Raw genomic sequence first — 23,888 nt, 5'->3', positions numbered from 1 at the left:
TTACAGATGCTACATAACCTTGACCCAGTCCCTTCACCTGATCATGGGCGGAGCCCCTGCCGGCCCTGCTGGAACGGGAAAGACCGAGACCACCAAGGACCTGGGCAGGGCCCTGGGCACCATGGTGTATGTCTTCAACTGCTCCGAGCAAATGGATTATAAGGTGAGCTCCCAGGCCCGGAGGGGGCGGCCAGAGGCCCCTGTGGGGACCACGTACAGCACCCTCCACGCTCCAAGCGTGTTCTAGGCATCTGGACACTGCAGGCCGAACCAGGGGAGGAGAGGCCCCAGGTTCCCGGTCTGCAGAGTCTCTGTACCCAGCAGGCTCAGCAGCTGCGCCCCTGCTGGCCGTCTTGGCCCTCCCGGGAAGCTGGGGCCTCGTGGATGTGACTAACACCTCTGGAAGAGGCTCCTAGGGTCAGCACGCCCAGCCCCGAATGTCCTGACCCGCCCTAGGAGGGGACCTCCTCCCAGCCTCGGCTCTGAGCTTTGCCCCTGGTGGCTGGGGGCACCTGTGTCGTGGTTCATCCAGCCTGGGGCTTCTGGGTAAAAGCAAGTCCAGGCAGGCTGAGGAGGGGAGCCAGAGGCCAGGCCGGGCCCCGCCAGGCCCTGGAGACGGTGCAGAATGGTGTCAGTTTTCTGAGGGCCCCGGGAGAGTGCATACCCTCTTGGAGGCCCCGTAGAGCAGCTTCCGACAGGAGGGCTGGGGGTGGGCCTGAGGCCGGGAGCCTGGGCCTGCGGGGGCCTCCAGTCCCTTCCCCACCCGCATGCGAGCCCCGGGGCCCGACCCTCCTGAGGTGGCACCAGCAACCTCACCAGCAAGGTCACGGTCCACTCCAGCCTCTGTAGTCCGGAGAAGTCAAAGCTGAACCCGGACGCCCCAGAAGGAGCGTAACACTCCCTGGAGCCCTCGCAGAATCCCTGAAGACTGCCGATCACCCAGCTGAGGACTGGGGTGCCAGAAGCATCTAGAAGAAACTGACACTCACGCCCCACCAGCCCCTCAGAGAGAAGCCCCCTCCCTTGTGTGCAAGAAGAACATTGCCAAGGGCTGCACTTTACGCGAATGCGCTCGTCTGAACTGTCCAGCGGGGGCAGGGGGTGGCAGGGCAGCCCCCACCCCAGGGAGACCGCCGGGGCAGGATGGGCTCTCCCCGGCGGCCAGCTCCACGCGGTATTAGCCCCGCCTGAGGCGGGGGCGCCGGCCCTCCGCCTGCCTTCCTCTCCCCAGGGCTCCCTTCTCCCCTCTCCCCCTCTCTAGTCCTGCGGCAACATCTACAAGGGCCTGGCCCAGACGGGAGCCTGGGGCTGTTTCGACGAGTTCAACCGAATCTCGGTAGAAGTCTTGTCGGTGATCGCCGTGCAGGTAGGGCCCCGCGGGGCTTAGCGCGCCGTGCAGCGAGGGGTGCTGTGGCACAGAGACGGGCGGTCTCCCCCGGGGCTGTCCCTCGGGGGGCCCCGGGGTCCGGGCAGGCACACGGAAGCGAAACCAGTGAGCATCGGAGAGAGCGGCGTGTACGTAACCGACTGCAGGTGAGGGGCTGCCGGAGTTTGCTTGGAGGCCGGGGACAGAGTTCTTGGTAACAGGTGTCAGTGCAGGATGCGTTAGAGAGCGGTGCTCGGAGGGGAGGGGGGAATCTGCCCGTGAACTTCGGGCATGCACCACGGGGGGGCACTGGGGACCAGGTGGGGACAGGATGCTCAGGTGGCGACAGCCCTGTGCCCACCCCACATTCCTCCCGTGATCCCACACACACAGGGCTCTCTCCGGGGAACTGAGGCCAAGCTGGGGGTCCAGAAGCAACTTTGCATATTCCAAAAGGCCCCGGAGGTCAGGCTGTTGCTGGTGCAGAGGACCCCCACCCCCACCCCCACCCTCACCCCCGCACAACAGACAGAGAAGCAGACACAGGTCCCCGGAGCCAGGCCTTCCGGCCAGCACACGAGGCTGCGAGGCAGAGCAGGGGGCGCAGAGGGGACCCCGGCCCCCCCTCCGCTCGAGACTCACAACCTGGGCGTGGGGCCCGGTTGAAACTCACTGATTGGACTCCCCAGCTCTGCGCTTGGCAGGGATCGGAACCCTCTGTGTTCAGTGATCGGAACCACCTCCTAACCCACAAGATGGTTTTGAGGGCACAGGCTGGCCCGCAGGATGGGAGGTGAACGTGGGTAGCTGACACCCTCCACTGTTACCCTCCTGACACAGAGCTGTCCCCGAGCCCTGAGCCAGGGGCCCGGAAGGCAAAGAGGGGACGAAGGCCGATGCCTTGGGGTGCCCCCGGCCCCAGTCCACCAGTGCAGCAGCGGTTACTTACTGCCCCAGCCCCTAAGTCGGTCACTGCACCCCAGAATGTTTTCTGACTCGAATGGACCAGCAGGGACCCGCCCGGGGTGCTAGCTAGAGGCTTCGCATGGGGTGGGGGGGAGCCCTTCTGGAAGGGAGCCCTGCGCTGCGGGCCAGCCAGGGAGGAAAGGCCAGGACGGAGGGCGGGAACTTTGCTGGGAAGGCGGAGACTCTGAATTCAAGTCCGGGTGGTTGGAAGGTTTTAACCGCGATCGTGGGGCGCCCTCCAGTGGTGGCGCGCGGCCTCGCAGCTGCTCTGCCGGGGCGGAACGTCAAACCCGGCCAAGGACCCCTGAAGTTTAGAGTTCCCCCAGGGCCGGCTTTCTTAAAGACTGTCTGACACAGAGGTGGCTCTGATCAGTGCTCCCACGTGGCACTTCCAGGGCAGGAACGGGACACACGGAGCCGCTAGGAGGTGAACACCACTCAGCGATAGTGCAGAACAAACTCTGAGGCAGCTTCGCCCTTGGGGGACGGGGGGTGGGGGGGGGGCGTCCCCGGAGTTCTGCTGGGTGACATCACGTTACACGCCGCACGACACCCTGGCGTTCTGCTGGGCGACGTCATATTACAAGCTGCACGATCCCACACAGCATTCGTGAAATGGCAGGATTACAGCAATGGGGAGCCGGGGGCCAAGGAGAAGGTGGGGGCCGGGGGGAAGTGGGGCTATGGCTATAGAAGGGCACGTGAGGGGTCCTCGTGGTGACGGCAATGTCCCTTGTCTCGACTGTCGGTGTTGGGGTCCTGCTTGTGATGCTGCACTGCTGCTGTGCCAGATGTTACCACTAGGGGGCGCCGGGTAGGACACGCGGGGGCACCCGGGCATGTGCTCCGTAATGTTTCTGAAAACTGCACGTGAGTCTAGTGTCTCAAAATGAAGTTTCATTACAAGGAGAGAAAACAGGGCCTGGGTGGCTCAGTCGGTTAGGCATCTGACTCTTGCTTTCAGCTCAGGTCATGATCCCAGGGTCACGAGACTGAGGTCTGAGCTGGGCTCTGCTCTGGGCATGGAGCCTACTTAAGACTCTCTCTCTCCCCCTCTGCCCCTCCCCCCCTCAGAGAGAGAGAGAGAGAGAGAGAGAGAGAGACCGACCAGGAGCGTCCTCTGCAAACTCACAGCCATGCACTTTAACACAGATGGAGATCCAGCCCGAGGAAGCTGGTCATTCCCAGGCGGACGTGTCTGTGTGCTTGTTTAGGTAAAATGTGTCCAAGATGCAATTCGGGCCAAGAAGAAAACTTTCAATTTCCTGGGAGAGATGATAAGCCTCATCCCCACCGTGGGCCTGTTCATCACCATGAACCCTGGCTACGCCGGACGCACCGAGTTGCCCGAGAACTTAAAAGCCTTGTTCAGGTGCGTGGGCAGAGGGGAAGCTAGCCCAGAGCAAGCTGGGAGCCAGGGGAGGCCGGGGACACGGGGCTCCCCAGTCGGGGAGGCGGGGGGTCTAGCAGGCAGGGCCCCCTCTAAAAGTAGACGGCGGTCTTCCCTCTCTGCCTTCCTGGGGGGCATGGGGCACGTGCCCTTCGGTGGAAGGCAGGGTTCAGAGAAGAGTCCATAGAACAGGTGTAGGGCCTGGCGGCAGTCCGGGCGGAGGGCAGAGGGCATAGGAGGAACCAAGGAGGTGGAGAGTGGAGGGGGGCTGCTGGGAGCCCACCCCCTCGGCCCCGAAACCCTGACGCTGCGGGCTGCCTGGCAGGTGAGGTGCGCGGCTAGCTGACCAACCATGGGGTGGCGGGAGGAAGACGGGAGAAGCCGGAGGCCCACCCCGCCGATCTCCCCCAGGCCCTGCGCCATGGTCGTCCCCGACTTTGAACTGATATGTGAGATCATGCTGGTGGCCGAGGGCTTTCTGGACGCCCGCCTGCTGGCCAGGAAGTTCATCACGCTCTACACCTTGTGTAGGGAGCTCCTGTCGAAGCAGGTGCGAGCTGACGGCATCTGGGGCCCGCAGGGCGGCTGGGGAGGGTGCCTTCCAGGCCGGTCTGGGGAAGCTGCCCGAGCCGGAAGGCACGCTCACGTCCGCCGCCCGTGCCTGCCCTCCCCAGGATCATTACGACTGGGGCCTGCGAGCCATCAAGTCCGTGCTGGTGGTGGCCGGCTCCCTGAAGAGGGGCGACCCCAGCCGGGCAGAGGACCAGGTGCTGATGAGGGCGCTGAGAGACTTCAACATCCCCAAGATCGTGACCGACGACCTGCCTGTGTTCATGGGGCTGATCGGGGACCTCTTCCCTGCCCTGGACGTGCCTCGCAAACGGGACCTGAATTTTGAAAAGGTAGGTCCTGGCGGGCCCTCGGGTCCAGCCGGGGGGGGGGGGGGTGGTGTCGCGCCGGCACCTCCATGGCAGGTGCGACGGTGGGGCACGCGGCTCCCTCTGCCACGAGAGGCCCCCTGGAGCCATGAACGGCCTTCCAGCCCCGAGGGGCCCCTCTTTCAATGCTGGGGGCCGGGCCCCCCGGGGGACCGGAGAGGGCTTCGGGCAGGTCTGTCCCCCGCAGGGGTGCTCGGGAGAATCACCAGCAGGGCGAGCGAGCGAGCGAGCGAACACAGCCACGCCGGGGGCCTCCCTCACAGTACCCCCTGCCAGGCAGGAAGTCCCCCTCCCGCCAGGACCGCCAGGTCCCCGCGCCCAGCACCCCGCCCTGTGCGCGCCTCCCCAGATCATCAAGCAGAGCGTCGTGGAGCTCAAGCTGCAGGCGGAAGACAGCTTCGTGCTCAAGGTCGTACAGCTCGAGGAGCTCCTCCAAGTGCGGCACTCAGTGTTCGTCATCGGGAACGCGGGCAGCGGCAAATCCCAGGCACGCCGCCCCCCACCCCCCCCACCCCCCCCCGCGCAACCCTCGCAGGGCCTCGTCACCTCCCCACACCCCTGGGGCAGCCGCAGCCCTTGTCCTGGGTCCTCCTCTCTTCCTGCTCCTTCCCCCTGGACACCAGCCACCTGGCCCTCTGTGGCCAGTGCCCCACCCCCACCCTCCTGTTCCCTCCTGCCCCCCTGTGCAAGCCCCCCACGTTCCTGTCCCCACCTGCCCCCCTGCACCAGCTCCCCACCCCCCCCTCCTGTCCCCTGTCCCCTGCCACTACCTGGGCATAGTGAGAAGCAGAGGGCGGCGGCCAATATTACTCACATCGATAACATCGGAAGATTCTAAGCCAGCCAAGTGTTCAGCTGGACGCCCACAGGATGGATTCCCGTGCTATTAATTCAAGATCGTTTCCAAAGTAATAACACAGGGGGAGCTCACAAGTTATTTTTAAAAAGGCAGAAACTGTATGAACACAGTCTTCTAAAAGGAACATATACATATGCATGCATTTTTAATGTTTATTCATTTTTGAGAGAGAGAGAGAGGGAGAGGGGAGGGGCAGAAAGAGGGGACAGAGGATCAGAAGAAGGCTCTGTGCTGACAGCCGACGCGGGGCTCAAACTCAGAAACCGCCAGATCATGACCTGAGCCGAAGCCCGATGCGCAACCGGCTGAGCCCCCCAGGCGCCCCACACGTCTGCATGTTTATGTCTGTACGCACACACGCACACACACGCGCGTTCACGTGAACCACCAACAAATGTCCTTAAACACCCTTTTCTCTGGGTGGAGGGATGGCAGGGAGTTTTCTTCCGCGAGCGGGGACGGCCTCCACGGTCAGGAAATCGCTGCGAGTTTTCCCGAGCTTAGCCCGGTCTCCGGGCACACGGTGCTCCGCTGTCCGCGGATGGGAGCGCCTGCGGTCCCCGTCCCCGGGTTACTTGCCTCGGCCACCGTTCGGGGGACGCACGCTCACCCGTGTGTCGGCCAAGCACAACAGTCGCGGAGCAGGAATTCTGCCTGGGGTTCGCAGGAGGCCCCCGCAGCCCTCGTGGAGGGCACCTTCCTGGGTTTGGGTGCCGGAGTGGCCGGGCCCCCGAGCCCGGTGTGAACGCCCGCCCCCCGCCCCCACGCCCAGGTCCTCAAGTCTCTCCACAAGACCTACCAGAACATGAAGAGGAAGCCGATCGCTGTGGACCTGGACCCCAAGGCAGTCACCTGTGACGAGCTCTTTGGGATCATCAACCCGGCCACCAGGGAGTGGAAAGACGGTGGGAGGAGCTGGGTCCGGGCAGGCGTCCCAGGGGCACCCCGGGCCTGCTCACCCACCCCGGCCCTGCTCACCCACCCCGGCCCTGCTCACCCACCCCGGCCCTGCTCACCCCGGCCCTGATCATCCACCCCAGCCCTGCTCACCCACCCCAGCCCAGCTCACCCCGGCCCTGCTCACCCACCCCAGCCTAGCTCACCCACCCCGGCCCTGCTCGCTCACCCTGGCCCTGCTCACCTACACCAGCCTAGCTCACCCACCCCGGCCCTGCTCACCCACCCCAGCCTAGCTCACCCTGGCCCTGCTCACCCACCCCGACCCAGCTCACCCTGGCCCTGCTCACCCAGCCCAGCCCTGCTCACCCACCCCAGCCCAGCTCACCCACCCCAGCCCAGCTCACCCCGGCGCTGCTCACCCACCCCGGCCCTGCTCACCAACCCCGGCCCTGCTCACCCCAGCCTTGCTCACCCACACCAGCTCTGCTCACCCACACCAGCCCTAGTCACCCCCACCCCAGCCCTGCTCACCCACCCCAGCCCTGCTCACCCCGGCCCTGCTCACCCACCCCAGCCCAGCTCACCCTGGCCGTGCTCACCCACCCCGGCCCAGCTCACCCACCCCGGCCCTGCTCACCCCGGCCCTGCTCACCCACCCCTGTCCTGCTCACCCACCCCAGCCCAGCTCACCCCGGCCCTGCTCATCCACCCCGGCCCTGCTCACCCACCCCAGCCCTGCACACCCAGCCCGGCCCTGCTCACCCCGGCCCTGATCATCCACCCTGGCCCTAGTCACCCCACCAGCCCTGCTCACCCATGCCAGCCCTGCTCACACTTGCCCTGCTCACCTACCCCAGCCCTGCTCACACTTGCCCTGCTCACCCACCCCAGCCCTAGTCACCGCACCAGCCCTGCTCACCCACCCCAGCCCTGCTCACACTAGCCCTGCTCACTCACAGGCCTTTTCTCCACCATAATGCGGGACCTGGCCAACATCACTCATGATGGCCCCAAGTGGATCGTCCTGGATGGGGACATAGACCCTATGTGGATTGAATCTCTCAACACCGTCATGGATGACAACAAGGTTCAAGGGGCTCCTGGATTCTAGAGCTAACCCTCAAAGCCTGGCGATGGCCCGGAGGGGGGCAGGGGGCTCACGGGAAGCATGTCACCACCTGCTGCACACAACGGACAGAACCTTCCGTAGACTGGCCCTGGGGAGTGAGACGGAACCTTCCGTAGGCTGGCCCTGGGGAGTGAGGGTCTGTCTGGAACGGCAGCAGCACGGGTGAAGGGCACAGATATGGAAAACTTTCTTGCCTAAATGGCATGCGATATAACGTGGCAGAACGTCTAACATCTTGGAAGACAGAAACAGAATTCAGAATGATCTAGAAACAGCGGAAGACGACGATTCTTACTTGGGTGGAACAGGGAACACAAGAACTCCGGGGGGGGGGGGGGGGGGCGGGGCCACGCTTTCCAAAAGCAAATGTGGTATCACAGTGATGGCCTAGGCGGTGCTCACTTCGGGAAGCCTCCTGTGTTGTCTGGGGGTGGGACAGGTGTCAGGGACATCTAGGGAAGCTGGCTGGTGACGAGCACAGGTGCACGGGCCCTCTTTGTTCTGAGACACCCCCGTGTGACGAACCATCAGGACAATGGCACGTCGGCCGCTGAAAACCCACAGGCCTGACCCCCTTCCCAGGTCCTCACTCTGGCCAGCAACGAGCGAATCCCCCTGAACCGCACCATGAGGCTGGTGTTTGAGATCAGCCACCTGAGGACGGCCACCCCGGCCACCGTCTCCAGAGCCGGGATCCTGTACATCAACCCCGCAGACCTGGGGTGGAACCCGTGAGTTGGGTTTTCGCTTTTCCGTTCCAAACTGGCAGAGAAAGGCGAGGCTGGTGGCGTTTCCGAGTCGCCTGTGCAGGCGTGCGGGCATTTGTTCAACAAACACCGCACACAAGGCCTCCCCCGGGCCCCGGGCCGGGAACCCTGCGGGGAAGCGTTCCCAAGAGGAAGGCGCAGTTTGGGCTGACACCTGGCGGGAGAGGGAGTTTTCCAGGCGGACAGAAACTGCAGGGAGCTCGCCGGCGAGAACCAGCCTTGACGGGAACGTGGCGGGGCGGGGTGGCTAGAGTGGGAGGTTCCGGGGTCCGGGTGGCGGTCGGGTGTCCGTGGACGGAGCGTCAAGCCTGAAGATGCTCTTGGCAGGAAGGAGCTGATACTGGACCAGCCTGCGGGGCCCACACGGGGGCCCTTTCTGGGGTGAAGAGGGCCGACCACGCCAGGGGACGATGGGTGACCACTGGGGGCAGGGAGGAAGGGACAATGTGAGAAATGCTCAAAATCTTAAGAAATGGAAGATCTGGCATTGATTCGGGGGCCCGAACCCAAAATCAGAGTGTTGGAGGGTCTGGTTCCACCCAGAGGCCCCCAGGGAGCCGGCGCCCCAGGCCTTTCTCCTGGCTGCTGGTGGCTCCGGGCCACCCGTGGCCACCCTTGGCTCGTGGATGCATCACCCGATCTCTGCGTCCACATCCACATGGCCACCTTTCTGTGTCTCTCGTGGTCTCCCCTCAGTCCCCTTTTCTTGTAGGGACAGTCATGGGATTGGGGCCCGCCCTCATTTCGGGATCCTAACCTTGACTACATCTGCAAAGACCCTTTTCCAAAGAAGGTCACATTTATGGGTCCTGATGGACATGTGTTTTGGGAGCCACTACACCACATGTGAGAGTTTCCAGGGTGGGAAGACGAGGCAACAGGAGGGAGGCGGAGGGTTCGGGGGCACCGGAGGAGGGTGGGGGGTAGGAAGGAGAGAGCCGAAAGGAAGCCTTGTGCCAGGAGTGGTTCTCGAGGCCCCCGGAGGAGGGACCAAGCCGGTGAGCGGCTGTTTGGGGACGAGGAGGGGGGAAGTGAAGAGGGCAGGGGGCCAACAAGCGCCCCCCGACCCCCTCCCACGGGGACAGCAGTGACTTGAGGCCGGGAGACCGCAAAGCACATCCCAGAGCAGGAAGGGGAGCATGGTTTCCCCCCGGGAGCCGGGCGGGGGCTTACCACGCTTTGCCCGCGGACACAGATCGTGGAAAGGATCGCTCTGTCATTCTGGACAATCCAGGGTGCAGTGGGGCAGACGTTTTAGCTGCCGGTCCTCCGTTCTGATGGAGGCACGTTAAGAATCGGAGCCTGTCCTCGGGGCTGCGGATGCCAGGCTAGCCGTGTCTGGTGACGTGAGCCCCCCGTTTCTGCCCCATCCTGGAAATGATGCGCTCGCTGACCCACGAGGGGGCCGGACGCTATTTATGCTTTAGGCAGGGCACTTAGCGCTCACGGCAGGCCAGGCTCCCTTCTGCGGGCTCTAAAAATATCAGCCCAGGCAGTCCTCACTCCCACTCAGAAGTGAAAAACCTGGGAGCCAGACACGTTGAGTAACTCGCCCAAGCTGCTGCTGGCCGAAGCAGATTCAAGCCCAGGCAGCAGGCTCCAGAGTCTGTACCCTCGCCCTTGGGGTGGCCCACTCCTCAACAACCCACGCCAGCAGCGGGTGGACACCAGACAGGCCAACACGGGTCCTCAGTGGTTGCCTGTTGCAGTTTGGACGCCTCCGTAGAACGTGACAAATTCATCTCAAACTAGCTAAAGCAAAAAAAAAAAGGTTGGCTCAATTCAGCAAGTGGTGCTTCAGGCACGGCTGGATCCAGGAACTCAGATGATCTAATGAGAGGCGCCTGTTCCTCTGTCTTCCCTTCCCTTCCTGTCCCCCTCCCCCTTTCCACACAGACGATGTGAAATCTTTCTCCTCCCCTATGTCCAGCTCTGCCCCCGTCAGTATTGGCTTCATTGGGGGTAGAGAAGATGGCTCCCAGTCGTTCTAGGCTACAGGACCCCCTATGGCTAGAATGCCAGAGGCAGAGCGCACCCCCACGGCCCCGCCACCCCCGTCAGACCCTCTCAAGGTCTGCGTCTGGCCGCCTCACCGGGCAGGAGCGCCAGAGTCACTCAGAGGCGCCAGGGATGTTCACCAAGGGGAGGGACGCCACGCGGGCCCGCCACGGTGGCCCCACCACCCGGTGCCCCCTGTCTCCCCCAGGGTAGTCAGCAGCTGGATTGAGAGGCGCGAGGTGCAGTCGGAAAAGGCCAACCTCATGATCCTCTTTGACAAGTACCTGCCCACGTGCTTGGACAAGTTGCGTTTTGGGTTTAAGAAGATCACGCCCATACCGGAGGTCACGGTCATCCAGACCATCCTGTACCTGCTGGAGTGCCTCCTCACGGAGAAGAGCGTGCCGCCCGACTCCCCCAAGGAGCTGTACGAGCTCTACTTTGTGTTTGCCTGTTTCTGGGCCTTCGGGGGGGCCATGTTCCAGGACCAGGTGAGCGGCCGCCCCCCCCCCCCCCCCCCCCCAGGGAGCCAGCCATCCAGGCGGGGCCTCTGGGCGTCCCTAGCCGGGCCCTCGGCTCCGGTTTGCTTTTCAACAGCTTGTGGACTATCGAGTCGAGTTCAGCAAATGGTGGGTCAACGAGTTCAAGACGATCAAGTTCCCCTCGCAGGGAACCATCTTTGACTACTACGTAGATCCCGACACGAAAAAGTTCCTGCCGTGGACAGAGAAAGTGCCCTCCTTCGAGCTGGACCCCGACGTCCCGCTGCAGGTGCCCGCCCCGGGGTGGTGACGGTTGGGGAGCGGGACTCAGCGCCCCGTCTCACGCTTCTTGACGGGTCACCGAACACACACGATTTTCAACAGTAAACCCGGGGACTTGGCAAACCGTTGGGTCTGCAGGTTAGCCGGGAGGTGGAAATCAGAGGCGCAGGACGTCTGAGGGTCACGACTCCTCCCTGCCCCTCCCCCCCCGGCCCAGGCCTCTCTGGTGCACACCACAGAAACCACGCGTATTCGCTACTTCATGGATCTGCTCATGGAGAAGTCGTGGCCGGTGATGCTGGTGGGGAACGCAGGCACGGGCAAGTCGGTGCTGATGGGGGACAAGCTGGAGAGCCTCAACACCGACGACTACCTCGTGCAGGCCGTGCCCTTCAACTTCTACACGACCTCGGCCATGTTGCAGGGTGGGGCCGGGGCCAGAGCGGGGGTGCGGGGTGGGGCCGGGGCCAGGAGGAGGGGTGCAGGGGTATAGGGTGAGGCTGGGGGCAGGAACAGGGGTGCAAGGTGAGGCTGAGGCCATTCTGGGGTGCAGAGTGAAGCTAAGGCTAGGAGCCAGGGGTACAGGATGGGGCTGGGGCCAGAGCAGGGGTGCGGGGGTACGGGGTGGGGCCGGAGCCAGGAGCAGGGGTGCAGGGGTATAGGGTGAGGCTGGGGGCAGGAACAGGGGTGCAAGGTGAGGCTGAGGCCAGTCTGGGGTGCAGAGTGAAGCTGAGGCCAGGAGCCAGGGGTACAGGATGGGGCTGGGACCAGGAACAGGACTACAGGTGGGACCAGGGGCAGGAACATGAATGCAGGGTGAGGCCAGGGCCAGGCTGAGGTGTAGGGTGAGGCCAGGGGTACGCCAGGGTACAGGGTGGGGCTGGGGCCAGGAGAAGGGGTGCAGGGCGAGGCCAGGAAAAGGGGCATAATAGGGGGCCAGGTTGAGGTGCAAAGTGGGATGGGGCCAGGAGCAGGGGTGCAGGGGTGAGGGGTGGGGCCAGGGGCAGGAGCTAGGGTGTGGTGTGTGGCTGGGACCAGGAGAAGAGGTGAGGCCAGGGAAAGGGGTGCATGCAGTAGAGGGCCAAGTTGAGGTGCAAAGTGGGACAGGACCAGGAGCATGTGTGCAGGGGTGCAGGGTGGGGCTGGGACTAGGAGAAGGGGTGAGGCCAGGGAAAGGGGTGCAGTAGAGGGCCAGGTTGAGGTGCAAAGTGGGATGGGGCCAGGAGCAGGGGTGCAGGGGTAAGGGGTGGGGCCAGGGGCAGGAGCTAGGGTGCGGGGCGGGGCTGGGACCAGGAGAAGTGATGAGGCCAGGGAAAGGGGTTCAGTAGAGGGCCAGATTGAGGTGCAGAGTGGGACGGGACCAGGAGCAGGGGTGCAGGGGTGCGGGGTGGGGCTGGGACCAGAAGTGGTGAGGCCAGGGAAAGGGGTGCAGTAGAGGGCCAGATTGAGGTGCAGAGTGGGACAGGACCAGGAGCAGGGGTGCAGAGGTACGGGATGGGGCTGGGACCAGGAGAAGGGGTGAGGCCAGGGAAAGGGGTACAGTAGAGGGCCAGATTGAGGTGCAGAGTGGGACGGGACCAGAAGCAGGGGTGCAGGGGTGTGGGGTGGGGCTGGGACCAGGAGAAGGGGCGAGGCTAGGGAAAGGGGTGCAGTAGAGGGCCAGGTTGAGGTGCAGAGTGGGACTGGGGGCAGGAGCAGGGGCACAGGGGGGCTCAATGACCACGATGGGTCCTCACAGCCCCGTCTGGACACCCCCAGTCACGCTCATCCCAGTGGCTGGCCCCTTACCGCCACAGTCCCCATTATCCCTTTTCACTGAGGACCCAGGGACTGGCCAGGGTCCCCTTCGCCGGCCACGCCCCCTCCACTGGCCTCCGTCCTCAGAGGAGGGGGGATGGGAGTAGTCGCCAGGACCCCTCATCCCAGAGCTCCTGGGCAGATCCCACCGGGAGCTCCCGTCACAGCCAGTCTGGGGTGGCCCCAAGGTTGTCCAGGCGCAAGTCTCCTGCCGCCTGCGCCTTGGACCCTTGATGCCCAAGGCTCCCGGCTTTGCTCCTGGGGGTGACGGAGTCGAAGCCCACCCATCCGCAGGGCCCCTCCAGGGCCACTGCCCAGGCCACACCACCTGGTGCTGGGGACCACGGGCCCCGTAGGACCTCCCACCAGGATATACCAGGCATGGTGGCAGCTGACTGGCTCCCTTCTCCAGGGGTTCTGGAGAAGCCGCTGGAGAAGAAATCTGGGAGGAACTACGGCCCGCCAGGCACCAAGAAGCTGATCTACTTCATCGACGACATGAACATGCCCGAGGTGGACAAGTACGGGACCGTGGCGCCCCACACGCTCATCCGACAGCACATGGACCACGGGCACTGGTAAGCGGGCGGTGGGGCGGGGGCTGCGGGGAGGGTCCAGGACCGGGATGCAGACCGGGCCAGAGGAGTGCACCTCCTGTGAGGCTCGGGACAGCCCGGCCCCCCTCCGCCCCTCACTCACGCGGGCCCCCGTTCACAAAACACCCACGGTAACGGCACAAGCACCATCCGGCATTAGCAGAACGGGGACAAGGACTCGCAGAGGCTGGCGGCCGGGTCGGTATCCGGAGCGTGCCAGGAATTCCTGGAAACCAAGAACAAGCAATGACTCCCAGCGGAGAAAAACGCATAAGGGGGCGGGGTGGGGGGCGGTGCGGGGAACCCCAACAGGTAAGAGGCACGTGAGAAATGTAACCTTTCGGCTCATCCGAGTCCCTGCAAGTTTTGTCAGGGAAACGGCCAGCCTATCTGAGAATCGTCGTCGTCATTATCGCTCATGATTAGAACGACCCGGGCCGGGCACACCTGCCCTGGGTCGGGTCTCCGTGCGTTAGCGCATTTAGTCCCCGTGCTGGCGCAGGGCACGGGGCGCTGGGCCGCCTTGCCCGGGGCGGGGGCCCGATGCTGCTGGACGGCAGAGCTGGGGCGGAAGCTCGCGCCTGCACGCTGAGCCACCCCGCCGCCTCTCGTTTCCAGATTTTCCTTGAGGACAGGAAGTGAAATCGGCCCGTTCACATATAAGCGACACTCATGGCGGGTTTGGGTCACCACGCGCGAGAGATGATGGCGGGCGGGGTGGGGGCCGGTGGCACGACTTTGGGGGGGTCTCCCTCACACAGGTACGACAGACAGAAGCTGACGCTGAAGGACATCCACAACTGTCAGTACGTGGCTTGCATGAACCCCACCTCCGGATCCTTCACCATCGACCCCAGGCTCCAGGTGGGTGGAAGCCAAACTCAGCTCGTCCCGCCGCCGTGGGGTTGGGGTCTCAGAACAAGCACATCCCGTACGGTATTTGGGACACGCTTACTCATCAGGACAATTGTTGTTATTTACCTGAAACTCAGATTTATCTATTATTTAAGTTTTTTTTTTTTAATGTTTGTTTATTTTTGAGACAGAGACAGAGCGTGAACGGGGGAGGGTCAGAGACAGAGGGAGACACAGAATCCCAAGCGGTCTCCAGGCTCTGAGCCGTCAGCACAGAGCCCGACGTGGGGCTCGAACTCACGGACCGCGAGATCATGACCTGAGCCGAAGTCGGACGCTGAACCGACTGAGCCCCCCAGGCGCCCCTCTGAAACTCAGGTTTAGCAGGATCTCCCATACTAACGTCTGCAACCCCATCCAGGCAGGACCTCGCTTCTGAAGGATCTAAGCGGATCCTTATGATTTCGTTCGATCTTACCACATACGAGGCCCAAGGAGGGAGACCGTCCGTTCCGACCATGCCCGCGAGACACTAGGTGACGGGGACAGAGCCTGCGCCCCCAGGCAGGCAGGAACCCCGGGCCCCCAGCTGGTCCCCCCGGGGCCGCCTGACGGGGATCTGTGGTTGTTCCCGGCAGCGCCACTTTTCTGTGTTTGCCGTGAGCTTTCCGGGCCAGGAGGCCCTCACCACCATCTACAACACGATCCTGGCCCAGCACCTGGCCTTCCGCTCGGTCCCCATGGTGGTTCAGAAGATGAGCGCCCAGCTGGTGACCTCGGCCCTGGGTAAGCTGACGGCTCATCCCCTCCCCTCCTGTCAGGAAAACCTCCTGCTTCATGGGGCTGATGGCTTCTTCGTAGTCTCCCCTGGCAGATATGTTATTTATACTTTTAAAATCAATATTTTTAAACGATGCTATGTTGCAGCAGGAGGTATGATGAAATCCAGTGGCTTGGGGGGAGGGCGGGGGGGGGTAGGAAATTCAGTGTACAAGGAGTGATTTACACGTCAGTAGGGCAGCAAACCTCCCTCTTCGGCCGTGCAGAACTTCTTAAACTGTCACCACCTCGTAGTCCATTTGCCTTCGAAACTGTACCTTAAGCTCTGCCCTTCCTGAGGCCGTTAAGAGCACCTAAGAATCGATGTATCTTTTTCCGGTAACAGCCCTGCATCAGAAAGTCACTGCAGTGTTTCTTCCCACGGCCGTTAAATTTCATTATGTCTTCAACCTGAGGGACCTCTCCAGTATTTTCCAGGTACTGCTCTTTCAGCCCTCTTCTGGCCAAGTCCCTGATCCGTGGGTGCTCTCCTCCTGTGCTACTCTCAGGAGAGAAAGCAAAGTGACCTATGGACTGATGACAGCAACGATGATGGGGCTGCGTGTGTCATTACCTTGTTTTGCTTGCCTGGTTGCATCTCCCACTAGAAGTGTGGACCCCGTGCAAGCAGGGCCTATCTGGGCTGTGATCCCGGAGCCCCAGAGAGGGTCTGGAACGTGGTAGACTCTCCTTAAGAACCTGTTGGACGTGCCCGGGGCACTCGGTCGGCAAACGGCTGAGCCAGGACGGGACACAGGCAGGCTTGCGGCGGATCCCCGGCCCGTAACTGCCCGCCCTGTGGCCTTCGAGAGCCTGGTTCCCCCTCGTGGCCAGACTCGTCTGTCCCTTCTCCGCCAGCCACCCCGTTCGAGAATGAAGGCATCGGCCCTGTCGTGGGAGGAGGATTCCCCCACATCTCTGCCCGCGACACAGCCTCCGGGTTGCACACGGCCTCGGCCATCCGTGGCTTGGCAGACCACCGCCTGGGAAAGTGACCACTCTCTCGCGTCAGCTGCGTACGGCACCTGGCTGGCCTCCGTAGTGCAGCTGACGACGCTGACCGTCCCGTGCCTGGGGCAGGGGCTCTTATTCTCCACAGCGGAGATCCTGAGGGTACCGCTCGACTTAGTCCGCCTCTGGCTGCATGAAGCCGAGAGGGTGTATGGTGACAAGATGGTGGACGGGAGAGACCAGGACGTGCTGCGCAGAGTCACGATGGCTTCCACCAAGAAATTCTTTGATGTAAGTCAAGCCACCAAGCCCCTCTGATGAGCCCCGACAGGCTCTAGGAGGGCAGGGTGCCTGGGGCCCGCCGATAAGGCGAGCCCTCTCGGAAGCGCCCCGACGTGAGCGTGCGAAGGACCGCGCCGGGTCCCTAGAAATGACTCGGTCACGCGAGTGTGTGTCTGGGGGAAGGACTGACGCCTCAGTAGGTCGGGATGTGATGAGCTCCCTCCGTCCGCTTGGGGTAGAGAAAGGCCTGCCTGGCTCATGGCGCTCTGCTCGTACGTCCTAGGCTTTCTTGGAAGATTCTTTTCTTTCTCCTGACGTGATGGGAGGTGGGACCGTCCTACCGGGGAGGTTTTTGCCCGCTGGTTTGCAGGGCCCCAGCAGCAGCGGTTTGGGCCCACGAAGACTCGGCCCGGCGTCCCGGGGCCGCTGCGGCAAGCAGCGTGATGCGTTGAGCTGCGTGCCCACGATGGACCGCGGAAGTGCCTTACCTCTTATTCCTAGGATCTCGGCGAAGAGCTTCTCTTCGCCAAACCAAATATTTTCTGCCACTTCTCTCACGGGATCGGCGAGCCCAAATACCTCGCGGTAACCAACGTGGCCCATCTACACAAGCTCCTGGTGGACGTCCTCGACAGTTACAACGAAGTCAACGCGGTCATGAACTTGGTGAGGGGCGTGCGCCGTGCTGACAGCACAGGCGAGGGGCCGGGACTCCGCTGACCCCGTCCCGCCTCGCTGGGAACCACGGCGGTGCCCTGGGGTGGCGTGACTCCCGGCAAAGGCCGCCTGGACCTCCCCCCCACCCCCCCCACCCCCGCCACCGAGGAGGGTCTGGGCCGTGGACGGAGCCGCGCCCGCGCGTGCCCCGGGATGCCAAGAAGCCTCTCGGCCCTCGGCAGGTGCTGTTCGAAGACGCGGTGGCTCACGTCTGCAAAATCAACCGCATCTTGGAGTCGCCCCGTGGGAACGCCCTGCTGGTGGGTGTGGGAGGCAGCGGTAAACAGAGCCTCTCACGCCTGGCCGCCTACATCAGCGCGCTGGACGTGTTCCAGATCAGCCTCAGGAAGGGCTATGGGATCCCAGACCTCAAGGTGAGACGTGGCTTTCTGACGAGCCGCCCCTGCGGAAGGGGAGGAGGCGGGGGGCAGGGAAACTCTGACCACGCGCCGGTCCGAAAAGAGGCCCCTGGGACACAGAAAGTGAATGTCCCTGCAGGGTCCTCGTCGGAGGGAGTAAGGGCCGGGACACGTGCTTCCACCAGTGCCCGCGCCCCTGTGGCCCAGGGGGGAGGCCGTGCGGGTCCCTGTCCCCGCCGGGCTGGAGTCTGTAGGGTCAGCCCAGCAGCAGCGGGACCCGGTTCTTGCCCCTGGTCGCCGAGTTGTTCTGTGTCGTTCCCGGGTCCCCAGAGTAAATAATTCCGGGCGGTTACTCGGTATCTGACTACGAACTTGGATCCTGCCAGGCCGCGTTTTGAATTAATCAAATAAACATTAGTGTCAACGGGTCTCCCATCACCAAGATATGCCGCGGAGGCTTTTCATTGATTTCTTTTTCCCGAAAGTTTGCTCTGGTCGGGGAACTGTGCTCATCAGACATGAGTGGCCCAGGGCAAATCGGCGTCCTGCTTCAGATTAGAACTGAAACTGATTTGACCGCATTACAGGGGGCGCATCTCTCTCTGCGTTGGTGCCGGGGGGCCGCTTCTGCAGGCCGGACCCAGCGGGGACCCTCCCCACTGCACGGGGCCCCGAGGACCCTGAGGGTCGTTGGTGGGCAGCTTTAGCGGGGTGACCTGGAGCCCTGCCGGGGCACAGCACCCTGGGATGCTCTGCAGGAGGAGGTGGGCCGCTGGCAGAGACCCTTGGAACAACAGTGGGGACGGGGTGCTAATCCTCAGCCCTGCCGGCTCTGCCAGGGACCACAACCTCTGGACAAGCATGTGGCTTCTGTCCTTGGCATTGTCCCCAGTGGATTCTACTCTTTCCAGCAAAGGACTAGCCGATGTATTTTTAGGTCCTTGCGTTAAGGGAAAGGTCTTCCTACTGGGGCTACACTGCCTCCTGGACTGGACCGGCTCGCAGTTTAGCCGGTCAGGTTAGTTCACTCTGATTTCCCGGGTGCACTCGATGGCATTTAGGACACTCGTCTCTGAACTGTATCATCTCACTGGGTTTTCTCTGCTGAAAAGTTTCTAATCTATCAACCAAGTTATACTGGTTTATTTCTTTTTTGTAACGTTTACTTATTTTTGAGAGAGAAAGAGAGAGACAGAGTGTGAGCAGAGGAGGGGCAGAGAGAGAGGGAGACACAGAATCGGAAGCAGGCTCCAGGTTCTGAGCCATTAGCACAGAGCCCAGAGCAGGGTTTGAACTCATGAACCGTGAGATCATGACCTGAGCCGAAGTCGGACACTTAACCGAATGAGCCACCCAGGCGCCCCACATACTGGTTTATTTTTACGATTGCATCCCAGTGTCTGTCGCCGTGTGGATTTTGTCCCTGGCACCTTACTTTAGGGCCAGTTGTGAGTGTTGAGTCTGAACAGCGTTCTTACAGGCGATCTGAGGACTGTGCCTTCAACACCCACTGTGAGCCGGCTGGTGCTAACTGTCCGCTCTCACTTATTGAGCAGCTGCTGTGTGTTCAGAAGTAAAGAAGGAGACAAAGTGGGCTGACGGGGCTTGTGTTGTGCCGTTAGTGATGTGATGTCGTTACACGGTCCGTACCATAAGCTGTGGACGCCCGCTGGAGGTTAGAGGCAGGAAAGGGGTCAGGAAACGCCCCCGAGGAACACTGTGGAGAATCCTGGACGTGGTCCCCAGGAAACAAGATGCCATCAAGTGTTTGAGCAGAGAGAACCAAGACCTGGGAAGGTCCCAGAACAAAATGGAGGGCGGTTTGAGGACCATAGAGAGTGCCGCGGGGTGAGCGGTGGGGAGGTGCAGAAAAGCCTTGTGCCCCACAGGGGCTGGGACCGGGCCGTGTAGGGAGCGGGAAGGGAGAGACCTGAGGGGCAGTCTAGGGGTGCCCCCACCCGCCAGGGCTCTGCCTGCACAGGAGGGAGTAGGGGGGCGGGGCCTCGCTGGGCTCCCCACTCTCCGGGCCCCAGCACTGCCCTGTTTGTATTCCTGTGGGATGCTCCCCCAAAACCTGAGTCATAGCCCGGAGAGTAGGGACGCACCTGATGGGGAACCCCGGAAGTTGAGTCAGGGCCCAGCCCATGGTCTGATGATAATAAGCACCTTAGGGGGCCTCCCAGCCAGAGATGGGAGCGTGTGCTCCCCTCCACCAACGCCGACCCCTAGACTCCCCCTGGACGCGGGTGATCACTGACCTCCTTGTCAACGAGGGGCGAGTGGGGAAGGGAACCGCAGGCACCCGAGCTTTGGGAGCTGACCGGGACGTCCGCACCCGGAGCGGCACCCAGCAGGGTGGTGCCCTCTGCCAGGCCGCAAATGAGACCGGGGCAGATCTGGGCTGGGGGCCCGGGGGCAGCCAGGAGGAACCGACGTGATGCCGCTCCGCATACACGGGCATCTGAGGAATTTGGGGGAGAGGAAGGACGTGCTGGGGGGCTGGGAAGTGCTGGGAGGTGGGAGGCGGGGACCCCAGGACGGGACCAGCAGCCTAAGAGGGTGGGAGTGAGGGACGGGCAAGAGAGAACATGCAGGGCCGAGGCCGCATGAGGGCAGGTGTGGCTGCCAGGGTCAGAGGGGTGAAGCTTTGAGACGGCGGGGCAGAGCCGAGGCGGGGCAGGACAGGGACGCGCCAGAGGAGGGACAGCCTCACGGGCTCTTCTGGGGGCACCGAGAGAGCCAGCCGGCCGAGCAGCGGAGCACCTGTGGGCTGATGGGAAGGAGCCACAGACCCAGACGTGGCGGGAGGGGGAGCAGCTGGGTCAGGAGGAGCCCCTTATCCCCATTCCTAGGCCTTCAGTCTTTCCAGAAACTTCCACCCTGACCTGGACGGCTGTACAGTTAGCTTTGCGCGCCTCAGCCAGTCGGGCCAGACTTGGAATCTGAATTTGGGGAACCTTTGCAGCTTTGCACCCAGTGGCTCCCACCTGCAGGAAGAAAGGGCCCTCCGTGGCATCCTGCCGACCCCACCCCTGCCCCAGAAGCTGCCTTCCCACTCACAGACCCGCTGCCCTCCGCCACCTCCCTGGGGGTGACAGCCGGGCCGCGCACGCTCAGGCCTCTGGATTTAGACACATCTCCAACCACGGGCTCAGTGGGGCGGCAAGACGAGGAGAGCCTTCCTCCTAGCTCTGAGGCTCCTCCAGCCTGCACCCCTGCCCCTGCCCGAACCCCACCGGTGTGGCCCTCCTCTTCTAGCTCAGGACCTCCCCTCGCTTTCTTTTGTGCTAAGTTGTCAAACACGTGGAACTTGGGGCTTGCTTTCCAACCCCCCCGCCCCGTCCCCTCCAGCTAAGGACCTTGGTAACGTTTCTGTCCGGACAAAGACGCCAGGGAGGCTGGTCGCTGCCAGAGGGCAGCACTGAGCCACACGGGATGCCTCCAACCGGCCCGTTTTAAAGCCTTTGAAACGATTACACGGGCCCATCGGTCTCAAAGAAAAATTAGACATTACACGTAGTAGGTCATCAAACCCTGCAAATTCGCATTAGTACCTGGATGACAGACGATTCGAATGAATATTTACATCTCTCGCGTGTAAGGGGGCGCATTCTTCGAGAAACGCAAGGTATTCGCACCGTTCTGACACGTGTGTTTGTTCTTTCTCCTTTTTACTCGTCTCCTTCACGGATGCTTCCAGAATGAGCATAGTCGCTTCGTGCGGCTGTTTCTTTAGATCCTAGTAGGGACGGGACAGGCGTTTCGCTCCGTGTAGGGATTGCTCGGAGCGGTGTCCTCCTGGCACTGCGCTCCAGACCTGAGCCCGCGATGCATTTACTGAGGACCTCCTTTGGGATCTCTGTTTGAGGGTCCCCCCCCTTTATCTTTTCTCGGTAGTAAACTGTGTGCACAACACAAAATTTACCATTGTCACCATACAGGTCGGTGGCACTGAGCACACCCACATTGGTTTATAACCACCACCACCCCCGTCTCCGCCTTCCCAAACTGAAACACAAAGTCCCCACCCCTGGCGCCCACCCCGCTACGTTCTGTCCGTATGAACCTGACCACACCAGGGGCCTCCTGCCAGTGGAATCCTACGGTATTTGTCGTTTGCGGATGGGAGTCACGTCCCTCAGGCACATCGGGGTTGCAGTGGGTGTCAGCATGCCTTTCCTGTTGAAGCCTGAATAACCCATCACATGGAGAGGCCACCTTTGTCCGTTTGTTGGCTGACGGACACTCGGGTTGCTTCTGCCCGCGTGGGCGCTGTGAGCGTGGCTACTCCCCGCCCAAGGTTTTGGGTCCCCTTCTACAGACCCCGCACGTTGCTTACAAAGCTGATCCCCGGTTGTCCCCTCCCGGGTGGTTGTGGGGGACGCCTCCAAGCAAACGTCCCCGTGACCGACCCTCGGCGTGTTCTCCTTGCGTCCAGATTGACCTGGGTGCCCAGTACATAAAGTCAGCTGTGAAGAATGTCCCCTCGGTGTTCCTGATGACAGACTCCCAGGTGGCCGAAGAGCAGTTTCTGGTGCTGATCAACGACCTGCTGGCCTCGGGGGAGATTCCGGGGCTGTTTACGGACGACGAGTTGGAGAACATCATCTCCTCTATGCGACCCCAAGTGAAGTCCATCGGCATGAACGACACCCGGGAAACATGCTGGAAATTCTTCATTGACAAAGTGCGCAGGCAGCTTAAGGTGGGAGCTCGCGTCTTCGCAGCATCCCGGGGGGCCCGGCGTGGGGCTCAGGCCCTTTCCTCCGTGCGGAGTCGGGTGGGGGGTGGAGGGGCTGCTCCCCCTTCGCACGAGGAAGGCCCATCGGAGAGGACGGTGGGGCTGCATGGTGGACGTGAGCTGACGGAGGGGTCTCGTGGCCGAGGGAAGCGTTTTCTACCCCCCAACACACACACGGGTGTAAATAGATGAGGAAGTAGGCCTTGACCTTCAACGTGCTTTCTTAGGGAAACTGGGCTGAACTACCCCACTGGACTGAGGGCACTTTGGGTCCTTTTCTCCCTTCTGTCAGCATCCAGAAGGGGCAGCTGCCCCCCTGACCCAGATGGTGCTGCCCTCTGGGAGGGTTCAGCCCAGTAGCTCTTCTAGAACCTGCTGGGTTACACGGTCTGACCAGTAGACATTGTTTGGGGGCTGAAGGAGCCCCTGATGGATGCTCCCCGTGCCCGGCCCGGCTTTTCTCCGGTCGAACGGCCACTTCCAATGAGCCAGCCCAGGATCCCCATGGAAGGAGAACGAGGAGGGGCCCGCAGGGCTGAGGCTTTTCCCCGTCCAGCCAAAGGGACCCCAGGGCCTGTTTGCATAGCACCTATGAACACCTGGGGTCCCAGGGAGTCCCGGACTGTCTGGGGATTAGCCACCTTCTCGGAGGCCTGGAGGAGGCCCGCCCTGTCCTTGGGCCTTATCTGCCCGGCCTGGATGCTCATTCCCCACTCTGTCCTTCATCCGGCCTTTCTCTCCCCCGCTTTGCGGCGGCCGTGACAGAGGGCCTTACCTGCACACTTCTCCATCCCTCACGAGAGGCGTGAAGTCAGTGGAGCATTTATCGGTTGTGACGCAAACCCGGAACCCCGGGTGCTCCCTGCGGACACCCGAAACGGACGACACAGAGAGCTTTCCTTCCGAAGGAGCTTTCTGCCGGACTGGCAGGCTCTGGCCTCAGCAGCACCGTGACCAATGAGCTGTCCCTCTGTGTCCCGCATCTAGGTGATCCTGTGTTTCTCTCCCGTGGGCTCCGTCCTGCGTGTGCGGGCAAGAAAATTCCCCGCCATCGTCAACTGCACGGCCATCAACTGGTTCCACGAGTGGCCAGAAGATGCCCTGGTGTCCGTGAGTGCACGCTTCCTCGAGGAAACGGAGGGCATTCAGGTGAGTCACTGGGCACGGCCCCCTCTGCCGCCCCCTGTACTGGGGCTCACAGAGCCAGGAGGGTCTGCCGCGTGGGACAGGGGGACCCCATGCACTCTGCCTCCAGGCAAGCAAGGACTCGCCTTGGTGCAAAATTTACGAGAAGGGAGGGAGTAACTTCAAGCAGTCAAGATCGGTGATGTCTTAATGCAGTACTGTTAACCATCCAAATTAATGCCGAATAATTCACAACGAACGAATATCAAAATTGATCAAAATCGCAAACGATGATAAGTTTCTGGTTGTTATTTTTCACGTCCTGCATTGCTGTGCCCCCAGACTCTCGTTTCTGCCAGCTTGGAGTACCCTCCCCTGAGGCCACGGCCCCACGGGGCTGGGGCAGGAGGGTTGACACTGGGGTACAAACAGACTGAGCAGATCAGGCTTTAAACGTAGTGCCTGATCAGGGCTGCCTGGGGAGCCCGTGTTTACTTGGTAAGCGTGCACAGAGGCCCACACTTACTCTGGTCTCGGGCTCCGGCACAGCCTTGCCCGGGGCTGCCCCG

General features: G+C 62.4%; 1 protein-coding gene across 2 annotated transcripts in view; it reads left to right on the top strand.

The window, feature by feature from the left end:
• DNAH17 (dynein axonemal heavy chain 17) overlaps positions 1-23,888 on the top strand; it is a 103,411-nt gene that overhangs the window by 51,189 nt on the left and 28,334 nt on the right. For both annotated transcript variants that reach the window (XM_045490925.1, XM_045490924.1), the window contains exons 36-56: positions 7-163; positions 1,262-1,366; positions 3,547-3,704; positions 4,134-4,272; positions 4,397-4,624; positions 5,010-5,147; positions 6,292-6,424; positions 7,379-7,506; positions 8,131-8,279; positions 10,522-10,804; positions 10,911-11,084; positions 11,295-11,502; positions 13,287-13,452; positions 14,232-14,334; positions 14,964-15,111; positions 15,491-15,582; positions 16,225-16,386; positions 16,879-17,043; positions 17,277-17,468; positions 21,892-22,158; positions 23,182-23,343. In XM_045490925.1, coding sequence (XP_045346881.1) covers positions 7-163; positions 1,262-1,366; positions 3,547-3,704; positions 4,134-4,272; positions 4,397-4,624; positions 5,010-5,147; positions 6,292-6,424; positions 7,379-7,506; positions 8,131-8,279; positions 10,522-10,804; positions 10,911-11,084; positions 11,295-11,502; positions 13,287-13,452; positions 14,232-14,334; positions 14,964-15,111; positions 15,491-15,582; positions 16,225-16,386; positions 16,879-17,043; positions 17,277-17,468; positions 21,892-22,158; positions 23,182-23,343 — 3,457 coding nt within the window. The remainder of the gene's footprint in view (positions 1-6; positions 164-1,261; positions 1,367-3,546; positions 3,705-4,133; positions 4,273-4,396; positions 4,625-5,009; positions 5,148-6,291; positions 6,425-7,378; positions 7,507-8,130; positions 8,280-10,521; positions 10,805-10,910; positions 11,085-11,294; positions 11,503-13,286; positions 13,453-14,231; positions 14,335-14,963; positions 15,112-15,490; positions 15,583-16,224; positions 16,387-16,878; positions 17,044-17,276; positions 17,469-21,891; positions 22,159-23,181; positions 23,344-23,888) is intronic.

The sequence above is a fragment of the Leopardus geoffroyi genome, chromosome E1 (assembly GCF_018350155.1).
Source record: "Leopardus geoffroyi isolate Oge1 chromosome E1, O.geoffroyi_Oge1_pat1.0, whole genome shotgun sequence".
Classification (NCBI taxonomy): Eukaryota; Metazoa; Chordata; class Mammalia; order Carnivora; family Felidae; genus Leopardus; species Leopardus geoffroyi.
This window is presented reverse-complemented; position numbering and strand designations above follow the sequence as displayed.